The sequence below is a fragment of the Typopeltis vanoorti genome, chromosome 4, assembly GCF_054136105.1.
Source record: "Typopeltis vanoorti isolate ZY-2024b chromosome 4, IOZ_Tvanoo_1.0, whole genome shotgun sequence".
Classification (NCBI taxonomy): Eukaryota; Metazoa; Arthropoda; class Arachnida; order Uropygi; family Thelyphonidae; genus Typopeltis; species Typopeltis vanoorti.
In genome coordinates, this window is record NC_143552.1 from 17,081,942 (window position 1) to 17,097,478 (window position 15,537).

A 15,537-nucleotide genomic window follows, 5' to 3' on the forward strand; every position below is an offset into this window, starting at 1 on the left:
CAAATCAAGAACCCCATCCTCCTTCAATGCCTATACTGAAGCTCAAAACAGATGCAAGAAAATTATCAATGCTTCTAAAACAGAATTTAAACAGGCAAAAAGCAGCCTGTCCAAATGGCAGCCATGCCTTTTGGTCTCTCACCAAAGCAATTGGTCGTAACTTTTGCCCTACACTATTCTCAACCCTATCATGCCCAGATGGCTCAAGTGCAACACCACCCACAGAAAAAGCTAATCTGCTGGTTTCACACTTTGCCTCTAATGCACACATAACTGACAATGGCAAATGCCCTCCAGTCATTCCAACTGCCCAACATACAATGCCCCTATATCTTTTTGCCAAAAAAAGATCATAAACCTGTTGTCTAAATTAGACACAAAAAAGTCTCCTGGCCCTGATGGCATTTGTCCAATTGTCCTGAAGGTCTGTGCACCAGAACTGACTCCTATCCTATGCTGTCTGTACATACACTCTTACTCCACTAGTATATATCCCAAGGCATGGAAAATGCCTATATTCAACCCATTCCTAAAAAGGATGACAAATCACTGTCATCTAACAACCGTCCTATCTCACCCACTTCAGTAGTCCTATCAAAAGTGATGGAGAAAATCATAAACTCTCAGCTCCTATTCTACCTTGAAGGTACCCAGCTATTAAGCGATCACCAATACAGATTCCATCGATGCCGATCAACAGGAGATCTACTCTCATACATCATCCATCGCTGGACAAATGCCATAGAGAAATTTGGTGAATCCCAAGTGGTTGCACTTGATATCTCTAAAGTCTTTGACCGGGTCTGGCACAAAGGCTTACTAAGCAAATTCCCATCATTTGGACTGTCTCAAGACTTTGCAGATGGATTGCCAGCTTCCTGTCTGGACACACAGTATGTGTGATGGTAGATGCCTCCGTATCCTCTCACCATCTGACTAATGCTGAGGTACCACAAGGTTCAGTTCGCTCATCAACCCTCTTCCTTCTGTATATCAATGAGCTACTCCAGTTGACCTCCAACCCCATACACAGTTTTGCAGATGACAGCACATTGCACTCCTCCCTTTCATTTGACAAACCCTACTCTACACAACTCACTTCAACCCACAGATCATCAACCACTACTGCCCTTAATTCTGGCCTCCAAGACATTCTCCATTGCGGCTCAGATAACCTCGTTAACTTCAACACTAGTAAAATCCAGTTCTGTCTTATTTCTCACAAAAAAGAACCATTTCCCTCCAGCATTATTTTTGATAACACTCAAATTCCCAGACAAGATGAGATTTCTCTTCTCGGAATTACCCTGACATCAAGTCTCTCCTGGCATAAACACATCACAACCATTGCATCCTCAGTTTCCAAAAAACTAGGTTTTCTCTTTCACTCAAGATGTTCTTCACCTCTAAACAGCTGTTAACCTTATACAAATCACAAATCTGCCCAGCTATTGAATACTGCTCTCACATTTGGAGTCGGCTCCTAAAAACTCTCTCAAAATGCTTGACTCAATACAGAGGAGAGCAATTAAACTGATAAATGACCAATCCCTAACCAACTCGCTTCCCTCACTCTCACATATATGTTTGGTCTCTACAATTTATATATTGTTACATCACTGTATTTTAGTTTCCTTATTAGAGTACATATTTAAGTATGATCCAAATTGATCCAGTCTTCTCTATATTCTTCTACCTAAATTTTATATCCTTCTCCTTAATATATAACCCGGGTTGACCTCTAGGGATATTTCCTCTTCAGAAACTGGCAAATTTATATTTTAACTGCGCCAGCCAGCTTCCTATAACAAGAATATAATTCAGGCTCAGGGAAATATTCCTAGTTTTTAGGCATATACGTTAATCTAAATTCACACGCGAGTATATAGATCTTGGTTCCTTGCATTCGTGATCTAAGATCTAATCTCTATTATATAATTTTTTAAACTCTTTCCTGCTATTTGGTTCGAATTTTATAAGTGGTAGGTTGACACCTTAAATTCAGGCAAGACTCAGATTCAAATAACAAAACATGTTTATTAATGCTAAAAGACAGGTACATTAAATCCTGTATCAAGTTATCAAAACTTATGAATTTCTAGCTAAGTTAATGTCTTATGCTTATCTATACAACTGTTCAATACTAATCTGACCTTCTCGCATAAACTGACGTGCAAAATCATGTAATACAATGGATAATTTAAACAATTTTACACTCAAGTCAAATTCCTTCATTCACATTTACTTTAAATAGATATTTCTCAAATCATTTCTCTCTTAGTTAAGTTTACTCAATTAACAAAGGGTTTTCACTATTTCAATCATATACACGTTAGAGATTTATGATATACAATTCTTTGTCTAATAGAATTGGCTGTATTATTTACTCTATCCTATCAAAGTTCTCTAAAATGTCCTCAGTCTTGCTTTATCAAGACACAAATTCTATCTTCAAACAATCTCAAGATATAAAACAAAAGAATCTTTACTTTACCAAGTCCCTCCGAAGGTCTATTAGCTACCACGTATTGTTCGGGTCATCCTTTGTCTTGTGGCTGAGTTGTTCCGTTCTCTGCTACCAGACACAAATCAAGAAATGGTTGTTGCTACGAGCTTTCTCTGCTCACTTGGGTGGGTCATTCAGCGTTTGGCACCATTCTGCACGAGCTGTTGATTCTCGTACGAATCTCCACGGAATACCTCTCAGCGCAGGTCATGAATACAGCCGGCTGTCATCGACATAGCACCCACGGCTTGTCCTATCTCTGATCACTCGTCAAGAATCCTCGATCTCCAAAATCCCCGAAGAAAATAGGAAAAAAGCCTTGAGCTTGGTGCGTATTGCCTTAAATACTTTTACTCAGTACCCTCTTTTCTGTATTGTTTTTCGCATGATCCATAGCTTACATCGCCCTTAGGTTGATCCCCTTGCTTTCCTTCCTTGCTATTAGGTGTTGTTTTCGAGAAAAAGCACTTATGTCAACCTTCCCCCGTAAGCTACAGCCTTCGGAGTTACGCAGGTACTTGTGGCTTAGACGTGACCATTGATCCTATTAGTCATTTCTTACCTAGCGACTTACAATTTTATGATAGTTTGATAATACATAAATTAAGCCATTATTCCTTTACATGAAATGCTAATCCGACATTATTCTTGATTTTTAGCTTTCTGTTTTACAATAAATAAATTCCAATATATTACTCATACTGATACATACTTTCATATACAACAACTTAGGTGTTTCTCACCTTCCGCTGGTAAGCAGGTATTATGCAAATTTCTTTGTAATTTTGTAAAGCTTACATGTTAGATCTTGAATGAATAACTTGTCAATAAGTTCGCCATTCAATATCTAACAATATTCTACAAATATTTTCATGGGAAATGTTCATCTGAAACAGCATCAATAATTCTCCCAGTCTTACTACGCTACAGCTGCTTCCCAACATCCTTTCACAGTACATCTCGAAGCCCACAGAACAAGTTTCTTTTCCTCCTCCTTCATCCCTGCTACTGCTGTACTGTGGAATAGTCTTCCCCCTGACATATTTCCCAAGGAATACAATACAGGCTTTTAAATCAAACATAAACAAGTGTTTCCTTACCCATATACGGTACTAACGTACTATAGGTTGATCAGCCAACCTCTTGTATATGGGCATAATACACACACACACACACACTTTTTTTTTTTTTTTTTTTTGCCAGTGGTCAGGCTAGCATAATTGATTAACAAAACAGTTAGATAGATTTAGCTTATATTTGCATCATGTCATACAGCTTGTGTCTTGTCTGTATGTATGTTTTCCTGATGATGGCCTCTATAATGAGGTCATCATTATAAAAAAATAGCTCAAAAGAATGGAATGGATGGGTTTAAGGCATGATTCAATGATCTTTCGGCAAAGAGAGAGAGAGAGAGAGAGAGAGAGTAGACTTTCCATGATGAGTCCTTTGACTCCATGAAAGTCAGATAATAATAATAATAACAACAACTTTATACTTGCCTGCCCATTGAATCCATTGCCCTCTTCTGAATTTAAAAAATCATGGTAAATTTGGTTAGCACCAGTAATTATTCTAGAAACACTTTCTTGATACTCTGGAGAAGAGATTGCAAACAGGGAAAGAGCTCCAAGTGGAATTGAATCATAATTATGGCACATTCCATCTACAGCTGAAGGTGAAGCTTGAAAACTATAGGGACTGAGGCTAAATAAAATCAAATATACTTATTAGAAAAAAGGCAATGAACAAATTTAATCATTTATGGATATTACCAACCATTAAATAATATTAATTATATACTGAACTGTTTATCAATCATTAATCTTTGTTTATAAAAATCAAGTGGATATTAAATCCAGCATTATTTCAAAGCTGAATACAGAAACTACGAAAGTTTCGTATGAAATTTGACCAGAGGGCTTACGGGAATACACTAGCCAGCATTTATGAGTTGTCCTAGCTGGACCTAATAGGTGGCAATGATCGCTAGTCCAAGCATCTGTATATTCGCCTCCTATTGGTCCATTTTGATAAGGCTTCAATGGCCTGACAGCTGTTTCAAACTGGTTGGTTTTCATCAGAGACCAGGCAGAAACCTTAAGAGAACAAAAACTCTCTTTCAATGCTAAGGAACTTGAAACATCAGAGAAGTGTATTTTTTGTAAGTGAACTCTTGGTCGGTGCGCAAAAGTATTTACTAAAATAGAGCCAAAAGGCTTCAGTTCGGCGATGCAAAATTTATAAAAATCAAGTGGATATTAAATCCAGCATTATTTCAAAGCTGAATACAGAAACTATGAAAGTTTCTGTATGAAGAAACAAAAAATAATGCTAGATTTAATATCCACTTGATTTTTATAAATGTTGCATTGCCAAACTGAAGCCTTTTGGCTCATTATTTTAGTAAATTAATCTTTGTATTTATTATGATAAAGAAATTGTAAACATTTTACCATGTGTGAAAATATATAACTAAAACCAACACTTTCTATTTAGAAGGCAAAATTACAACAGTCCTATGTTAGACACTGTCTGCATGAGAATAAGATGGAATTTTACTGTACAGTAAATAGTTGTTAAATTATCAAGTATTGTTAAATAGAGAATGCAACATTCAATTTTACTATCTTCATGTAAGCAATATTGAGCAAGCAAATATAGCAAAAGAAAGAATTAACTCTGATTGAGAATGAATTGAAAATAATAAAAGCTAAAAACTAGTAGCCAACAGTAGAATATTCTCAGTAGCCACCTAAAAATTCAGCTGATGAACTTATGATGAAATAGTGTTTTGTGAACATTATGATTCAGGTTGTGACTGATGGTATTTGAAGGGAGATTGCTGGGATGGGGAGATAAATAGGTGCAAAGATAAAGGATGTTAGTGAAGCTTTAAGTTTGCAGAAGAAAGAAGTGGGTGGATTAATTGTTTTGGCAGGCACAAATGATTTGAAATGTGAGTAATATGCAGTGAGAGAAGATATGAAAGAGTTGTTAGAAGAAGCAAAAAGGAAGAGTAAGAAAGTAAAGATTGTGAGTCTGCTGCCTCAATATGACAGGATAGAACTGAGAAGAAGGGGGACATGATTGCCAATAAGTCCGAGAAGATTGTGCAGTGAATTTGATGGATGTAAGGACCTGTATATGCTTGATGGACTGCACTTAAATGGTTTGGAGTTAGGTGCTTGGAGAAAGTGTTGTTCAGTGAGAGTTTGGAAGTGCAAAACAAGGGAAACTAGAGATATTGGGGGGGGGGGGGGGTCGAGCATGTGTCTAGCCACTCATGGGATGGATCAGTGCAGGAATGATTAGGAAGAGCTGGATGAAGTTTCTCAGGTATGGAATCTGAATGGGTGGGTAATGACAATATGTAATTGTAACTATGGGCCCAAAGGAATGTTGAAATGCATGTACATTACCCAAAGTATCAGAAATAAAAGAGAGGAGGTTTTAGCATTGGTCAGCTCAACTTGGCCAAATATTATTGACATCAGTGAGATCCGGTTGTCAGAGAATGATGTAGTTACAGAGACAGAATGTAATGCATATTTTATTTTCAGAGAAGATAGAAAAAAAAGGTCAGGAGGAGGGGTATTATTACTGAAAGCTGAAAAACTTCAACCAATAAAAACAGAAGTTAAAGAAGATTGTAGTTCTGATGGAAATGGTTACTTTGAGGCTGTCAGGTGTGAGATAAAGGCCAACAGGACAAAATATATTGTTGGGTGCTGCTGGATTCGGAAACATATTGACTACTGTGCACAGATTTGGTCACCTGGGTTTCTTGGGGGACCAGGGGGTGGGAGAGAGGATTCAGAAACGAGTAACCAAAATAGTGATGAGTCTGTTGAATACTCCTAATGAGGATAGGTTGACAGTTTCTGGGTTACAAAAATTAGACGTTAGACAGAAAAGAGGGGATATGATAGAAACTTTTAAGATTTTAAAAGGGTTTTATAAAATTGATGCAAGTGAAATTTTTCAATATATGACAAATAATCAGTGAAATAGGGACCATTCATGGAAGTTGTGTAAGAGTGGCTAGTAGGGGTGTGCAGACCAGATTTTTTGCATGGAGAGTGGTTAGGGAGTGGAATGGATTACCAGAATTGGTTGTGAGTTCCCTGACAGTGAATGAATTCAAGGAGAGTTATGATAGGATTTGTGTATATAATGGTCAATTTGGTCTCCCACATAAGTCTCCAGACTCCATTGAGATTCCATAAAATAATAATAATAATAATACAGACCTGGTGGTCCAGAAGAAAATGTGGACAACATGTATCAGCAGATTAGCACACTATAGAAATACACAGTCATGGCTTCAACTATGGTGATATAGATTGGAAGGAGAAAAGGGCACATGACAAAATGGAAATGGAATTTATACAGTTACTAAAGGATAATTACCCAAAACAGCACATGATGGAAGGGACAAGGGTTTTAAGTGTGTTGGATCTGGTAATAGCATCGGAAGATCTATAACTGCAATAACAACTCTACTTCTGATCATGGAAAGTGACCAGTCTTGTCATGGAAGGTTGCTCAACATGTGAAAATTTCAGTCAGAAACGTTTATGGAACTAGAAACAAAACTACAAAGCTGGTGATTATGACAAACTTAGGAGGAAACTTGGAGCAGTGCTAAGAAACTGCATGGAATGAATGTTATTTGTGCATGGGAGTAGTCAAGAATTGTTTGAGTGAGGCAGTATCAGAGTGTATATCCATGGTCAGGAGGATGATTAGCAATATAAAGCAGGAGCTGCAAAAAAAGAAAACATTGTGGAAGGAATATAAACAACAAGGTGATCAGCATGCCCATAAGTAGTATAAAGCACAAGCAAGAAGGGTAACTAGAATGGTAAGGCAGGCTAATTCAGATTTCAAGAGAAAATCAGCTAAGAAGGCCAAAATAAGTCCAAAAGAGTTTTTTTCACTATGTAGCAATTAAGAGAAAGAATGATTATGGAAAGATAACTTTACTCAGTGGTAATGGTAGAAAAGCAACAGAAGCAGAAGAAATAGTTCAGTAACTAAGTGATCACTTTGCAAGGGTACATCATCCAGGTGTTGACTTTGCAGTTACTGAGGTGACAGAGATGTGTGAGCATTAAGGTAGATGAATTGATGGTACTCAGTATATTGAAATACATCAATGTGAATACAGCAGTGCGCCTGGATGGTACGTCTGCCTATGTGCTACGAGAATGTGCAAGTGAACTGGCAGTGCCCCTGATGAAGTTGTTTAATATAAGTCTCAGCTTTGGAAAGGTTCCAAGGCACCCCCCCCCAAAAAAAATAGTTCCATTACATAAAGGTGACTCCAATATAGACGTAACAAATTACAGACCAATTAGTATATCTGTAGCAGTGGTTAAAATACTGGAAAGTTGGTTAAAAGTAAAATTTAGGAATGAGTGGATAGGAATGATACTTTATAGGGGGGGAGGGGCAGCATGCTTTGCAAAAGATAGGTCCTGCCTCGGTAATTTATTCGCATTTTATAATAAGGTGACGGTAGAATTGGATAAAGAAAATGGCTATGCCATGATACTGCTGAACTTTGCAAAGGCATCTGACATAATACCACATGGAAAACTATTACATATATTGGAGCAAATGGAAATGGATATCAGGCTGATGGCATGGATGGGAGTGGTGACTGATAGACAGACACTAGAGGGTGGTATATGGTGGAGTGGAGACAGGACAAATGAGAGTGACTGGTAGAGTGCACAGAGCTATGTACTAGGATGACCATTACTCTTTAATTTGTATATTAATGATATAGCAAAAGATTTGAAAGGGCATTCAGTTGTTTGCCAATGATGCAAAACTAGGGAAGGCAATAGTTGATAAAAGCGATGTAGATATCTTACAAAATGATTTAAATAAATTGGCAGTGTGGGCAAAGGACAATGGTTGTCAATTCAATGTTGTAAAATGTAAGGTATGAAAAGATTACACACTTCATATCATATTGATGACACTGGTTTACAGGAAATTGATGAGGCTAGGGATCTAGGGATGATGGTTAAGAGATTTGAAATTCAGAGGACATATTACAAGAGTTGGCAGAATAGCTCAGAGGATTACTTGGATGCTGAAGAGCACACTGACAAGTAAAGAAAGGGAGGTTATTATGGATTGGGAGATGGTGGATAGGATTCAGAGATTGAGTGACCAAGCTGGTGACAGATTTGCGGAATGCTCCCTATGAGGATAGATTGAAGGTGTGTGAGTTGTAAAATTTAGCTGACAGGTGGAGGAAAGGGGATATGATAGAAACATATAAGTTACTAAAGAGATACTATAAGATTAACACAAGAAATTTTTCAATACACGGGGAGTAAGGGGGGAAAACACAGGGTCACACTTGGAAGCTGACTAGGTTCTTTTCTTGGAGTGGTGAATGAGTGAAATGAATTGCCAGAAGTGGTTGTTGACACCCCAATAATGAATACGCTTAAGAAGACATATAATAGGTATTGTGTTAATGGATAGAATGGGTCTGCACCCCCCCCTCCCCCATGATGAGTCTTTTGACTCCATGGAGTGACCATATAAATAATAATAATAGTATTATAATTTTTATGTAACACCTCAAAGGAATCCAAAGACTCATCAAGGGAGGGCATCAACTTTAGAACTCTCCATCTCCGCTACTTAATCCACCAACTATAATTTAGATTATAATAAGTATGGAATGAGAGAAGATTTGAAAAAATCGCGAAGAACTGAAAAAGAAAAGTAATAGATTTAATCTGTTGTTGCTGTATAACAGGAGTCAGTCATTATGATGAAGGAAGAAAGAAAGCGAGAAGAAAGGAGTTATATCTGAAGAAACACTTGCACTTGAATGGCTTTACTAAAAGCCACTAAGAATATGTAGCCAGTAACTCTCTTTCTCTCTCGCTCTCTTTGTTAAATGTAAATCCTATAAAAGGCTATAAGCTGATAGTATACCTTGGTATCAGAACTAGAGAACAGGGAGCTGAGGGTTAGATTATCCAGACACCTTGCTCTACACCAAAAAAGGTAGTTTTTCAAAGCCCCCTTCAGGCATCTAGCTGATAGGCTAGATGCCTGAATGAAAAACTCAAATTCTTAAAGAATAAAACTTTAACACCTATGCATGAGACCTACTAGCTCACCTTCAACTGAAAAAGCTTTTACGATTCTTGCACATACATACACCAAATGGCACTTGAATGGGCTTATGATGAGGCATTTTTTGTAGACACTGTTGATCATTAATACAACAGAATCGGGGAAATAAGAAATAATAGGAAGGAAAGATGACAATTAACGAGCAGACAATGTTGAAGTGAGTGGATGTAATACAAGCATGATTAAAAAAGTGACTATGAAGGGAAGACAACAAGCAATATATGTATATTGATAAGCAACAAATTTGACTGTTATGACTTCTATTCCAGAAATATCAGGAACAAAAGGATATATGTGTGTGAGTGATTAGAATGTAACAGTACAGTCAGAGAAAACAGATATTTCAAGGAAGAGACAAAAAAATACATATCGACCTCTCACATTTTCAGAAATGAGAAGGGGAAGAAGAAGAACATATGTGAGAGGTATAGGGATATATATGTGGTTGAGATATGCCAATCACAACATCTCCTAACCAACTGCCAAACTAATCTTCGTATGCTACATCCTGTTTTCACAAAAAACACACTGGTTGCTGAGTCATAGCAGAATAAATGACTGTTTCATCATATAGAGAAAATGGTGATATAATCTTACAGCTGCTAGCATATTATTATTATTATATGGGCACCTCCATGGAGTCCTAAGACTCATCATGGGAGACCCAATCTATCCACACAATCTATCATACCTCTCTTCGAACTCATTAACAGACAAAGCACTGACAACTGACTCTGGCAACCCATTCCTCTCATTCACCACTCTCCAAGAAAAAAATGTAGTTCTCACACCCCTACTGACCACACCTTTATTCAAATTCCAGGGATGGCCCCTTGTTCTGGTCCCTCTAGTCAAGTGCTGAAACATTTCCCCTGCAGCTATCCTATAAAATCCTAAGCAACTTAAATGTTTCTATCATATCCACTCTTTTTCTCCTATCAACCAACTTCTGCAACATCTTCAATCTATCCTCATAGGGAACTCACAGGCCACTCACTATCTTAGTCACTCGTTTATCTTAAGCCTGCCCCCTCCCCCCAAAAAAAAGAAAAAGGAAAAAAGATTAAATCTTGAGAGCTCATCCCCCCAAAATTAAATCCCGAGTACACCATTGAGACCTATCAAGGCCTTATAAAGAGGAATCACAACTTCCTTATCTGTACTTATTAATGTGTTCTTCACCAGCCAAATAATCTTATAGGCAACCTTAGCAATATGTCCTCTAAACTTTAATGCTCTATCTAACATCACCCTTAAATCGCTAACATCAGCTATTTCCTGAGTACAGCGCCAACAATGTGATACACAGCTTGTAATCTATATATCCCAAAATGCATAACTGTCATATTTCTTGACATTACGCTGACATGAATTAACTTTTGCCCATAGTGACAGCCTATTTAAATCGTCCTGAAAGCTCTCCACATCGCCGTGATTAACTATTACTCTACCTAATTTTGCATCATCAGCAACAACTGAATATTTCCTTTGACGTTATTTCCTATATCATTTATGTACAAATTAAACAGCAATGGTCCCAGCACTGAACCTTGTGGCACACCACTGGTCACCTGTTTTCACCTCAATTCTGTCCCTCAAGATACCACTTTTTGATATCTGTCCAGCAGCCACACTCTTATCCACTTAACCAGTGTCATATTCATCTAAGTTGCTCTAATTTATGTAACAGTGTCCCATGTGGTATTCTACCAAATGGCTTTGCAAAATCCAGCAAAATCACCGTGTAGCCATTTCCTTTATCCAACTCAGCTGTACTCTATTATAAAAAGTTAGTAAATTATTAAGGCATGACCGACCCTTCACAAAGTCATGTTGACCCTCAACACAATATCATATTTTTATCTATCCATTCTTGAATTCTATTTTTTACTAATTTTTCTAGTACTCTGACCCCCATGCCTGAGATTCTGATTGGTCTATAATTTGCTACTGTAATCTTAGAACCTCCATTACACAAAGGAACAATTTTGTCCTCTTGTCCCCTTGGAACTCTACCAGAGATGAGACTTAAAATAAACGGCTTAGTCAAAGGTACTGCCAGTTCCCTTGCACATTCTTGCAAAATCTTAGCTGATATCCATATCTAATCCTACAGCTGTATTTACATTGAAATTCTGCAACATCGTAAGGACCTCCAATTCATCCACCTCTGTTCACACATTAGTGTCTGTCACATAGGTTAAAGCAGTAACCTCTAACCTCGCTAGGAAGGTATGCTTGAAAAGTGGTCACTCAGTGACTATTTTATCTGCTTCTGTTTCCATGTGAACACACTCATTAAGGTTAATCTTTCACAGCCATTTTTCCTCTTACTTGCCACATAATGATAGAACTCTTTGAGATTTCCTTGGGCTGCTCGGCTAAATTCTTCTAATAATCTGGTTTTGCCTTACTTGCCAGGCTGGTCACCTTTCTTCCGTGAGCCTTGTACTGTTCATGAGTTTGCTGTCACCTTTCTCTTTATATACCCTCCACAGCATTTTCTTCTTCAGCAGCTCATGTTTAATGATATAACTCATTCATCTAACTCCTATCTGATAAATCCTTATTACCCTAGGCATACAATTTAATACTGCTTCTTGTAGATGACCTTTAACTATATCCCATGCACTACTAACATCCTTATCCTGCAGTGTTCTATCCCATAGTACAGATTTAAGCCTCTTCCTAAGCATGTCATAATCACTTGCCTTGTAGTTCCACATATACCCCTTCTTGATAGAATATTCCTCATGTTTTACAATCTCCCAAATCAAGATTGCATGGTCATGGAGGAAATGTTGTCATCTTGGTTATGGATAGCTCTTCTGATCCTATGACCAGGTCCAATACTTTCCATCACATGCTGTCTTAAGTAATTATCTCTCAGCAGTGTATAAATTCTATATCTCTATATATCTCCATATATCAAGTCTCCCATAATAATCACTCGACTCAGTGTACAAATTAGTACTCATTGTACTAATTTGGCGATGCACGTCTTCCAGATCATCTGTGGAACTCTGTGGCCTATAACAACAATAATCGTACATTTCGTCTTACTGGTCTTAATTTCACACCAGATTGCTTCAAATGAACAGCCACCCTCTTGCCTATCTCCTATTCTTTTTGGTTGCAATTCATCTGCTATCATTAGCAGATGAATTGCAACCAAAGCAGTACTCCACCCCCATCCTATCTTCTCTGAAAATACTAAACCCTTTACATTCAATCCCTGTAACTACATCATCTGCTGTTAGCGAAGTTTCACAAATGCCTATAACTTCTGGCAAGGTTGCACTAACCAATGCCAAAAACTCCTCCATCTTGTTCCTGATACTTCCGTCATTAGTATATAGAAATGGCAACATCCCTTTATTCCCCCCCACCACCACCACGCACACACACACACATACACCTTTACTTTCTGAATTGACTACCCTATTCAATATTTTTGCTTGAGAGACTAGCAAACTCACTCGATTCACGGGTGCCTTCACACAAACTCATTTGCTTCCACCCTAATTGCTTAAATTTCCCTGAATTTGCATGTCAGCATGGTTGGTGAACAAAACTCTTTCTCCAGACACCTAATACTAAATACATTCAGATGCAGTCCATCCGCATTGTACAAATCCTTCTTTCTGTCAAACAGAGACCACAGATCAACAAAGTATACATCATTCCTTTCACATTTTTGTATTTTTGGGAGCCCATATATGCAAGGGAGGGTCTCCAACTTCTTTATGCAGACTTTTGAAGAGAAAGCCTTAAACTCAGCCCCACAAAAACCTACCATATGGCTTCGCTACGTTGATGATGTGTTCGCTATTTGGCCACATGGCCCGGATTCACTCCTCTCCTTCCTAACACATTTAAACAACCAACACCCTAGAATCAAGTTCACCCTGGAAAAAGAGGAAAACAATAACCTCCCCTTCCTAGATACACTAGTCACCCGCCAACCTAATGGAACCTTGGTTTTCTCAGTTTATAGAAAACCCACCAATACAGGCAGATACATTCACCAACAATCCCATTACCCCCCCCCCCCCCCCTCACAATAATATGGAGTTATTAAGACACTATTTAACAGGGCAAAAATAATCTGTTCAAATAATCAAGCCCTAACCACTGAACTAATGACACTTTCTCAGCCAATGGCTACCCCCCCCAAAAAAAAAGAATCCAAAAAATACTTAAACCAGTTATCCACAACCCACCTCCCCCCCCTTTCACAAAAAAGATTACTCTAAATCCATCACCATTTCCTACGTCTGAGGCACCTCGGAAAAAATCAACAAAATCTTAAAAAAACATGACTTGACCACTTGTTACAGACCACAGAGAAAATTGGCATCCCTTATCTGCTCCACTAAAGACCAACCACTCCCCCTAGACCTACCTGGTGTATACCAGGTCCCTTGCAGCTGTAAACTGTCCTACTTTGGCCAAACAGGCAGGACAGCAAATATCAGAATCTCAGAACACAAGGATTACATCTGATTTCACAGTACAGCCACTCTGGGCTTGCAGATCACGCTCTGGATGCTCGCCACAGAATAAGATGGAAGAAAGCCACAGTAATACACCGCAGCAAGTTCAAATATGAAAGACTATTCATGGAATCAGCCTCAGCCCTTAGGAACATGCCAAACCTCAACAAATTTGGATGCATGAGAATGCCCTAAATTTGGGAAACATTTATCAGAAGAACTTCAGCCCAAAGGCCAAGAACTACCAATATAGCCCGCCAGGGGGCACCATCAGGACTTTAGGAAAACATTAGCTTCCTAGCTTCAGTTCTCATTTGCTGTTATGTAGTACTTGTGTGCACGTGTCTTTGTATTAAGTTCCCATGAAGATGGCAACGTGACGTTTGCCGAAATATCGGAAAGCATATATTAAAGTTTATTTAATTTATATTTCTAGTGTACGCTGTCAATTCCTTAATTATTAGTTATCATATTATTAAATTACTCTGGATTTAGAGAAAGATGTTGGAAGTTTTTTTCTCCACTTGGTTAGAATATAATAAATTTAGTTTAATCCTTTATCCAAGTATAAGCAAACAAAGTTTGCACCTGAAGTATCTTCAAGACAGGCAACTCATGGTAAAGATGGACCAAGCTCACATCACTACTTGTCTTAGTATCTTCCATAATGCAAAGCACATCTCCTTGCAGACATGTATAATGCTATGCATTAAGGAAAGGGCCATTACCCAGACCGGTTTCGACCTTTATTGAAGTCTCGTAAGTCGGAGCCAGACCCAGAGGTGGTGATACTAAGGTGGAAGCAATGGAGAAGTCATAGGAGATGTGCTTTGCATTATGGGAGATACTAAGGCAAACAGAGATGAGAGCTTGGTCCACCTTTACCACGAGTTGCCTCGGCCCTGAAGATACTTCAGGGACAAACTTTGTTTACTTACACTTGGATAAAGGATTAAACTAAATTTATTATAGTCTTACCAAGTGGGAAAAAAAAAACTTCCAACATCTTTCTCTAAATCCAGAGTAATTTAATAATAAGGTGAGACACATTTCGGGAACTCATATAGGTAAAAATTACCTCTCAATTGCTTCCACCTTAGTATCACCACCTCTGGGTCTGGCTCCCACTGATGAGACCTCAATAAAGGTCGAAACCGGTTGGAAGCTTTGGTGATGAATGGCAATGCTGTAGCCCATGAAGTTTTAACTGAGACTCAGCTGTTGCTGTCGCCCAGGTCCTGGGTGGTGGTGGGGGTAATGAATGGCAATGCTGTAGCCTGTGAAGTTAACTGAGGCACGGCTGTTGCCCCTCAGATGAGATATGAGCGGCTCTGCTCAGTGGTGGGGTGAACCTGCCAC

The 15,537-nt window shown here is 38.4% G+C and overlaps 1 protein-coding gene across 1 annotated transcript in view; it reads right to left on the bottom strand.

Moving 5' to 3' along the window:
* The window catches only part of rdgB (retinal degeneration B), a 608,184-nt gene that overhangs the window by 328,680 nt on the left and 263,967 nt on the right, over window positions 1–15,537 (bottom strand). The window contains exon 10 of the mRNA XM_090391630.1: window positions 4,009–4,213. Within this exon, the coding sequence (XP_090247756.1) occupies window positions 4,009–4,213 (205 nt within the window). The remainder of the gene's footprint in view (window positions 1–4,008; window positions 4,214–15,537) is intronic.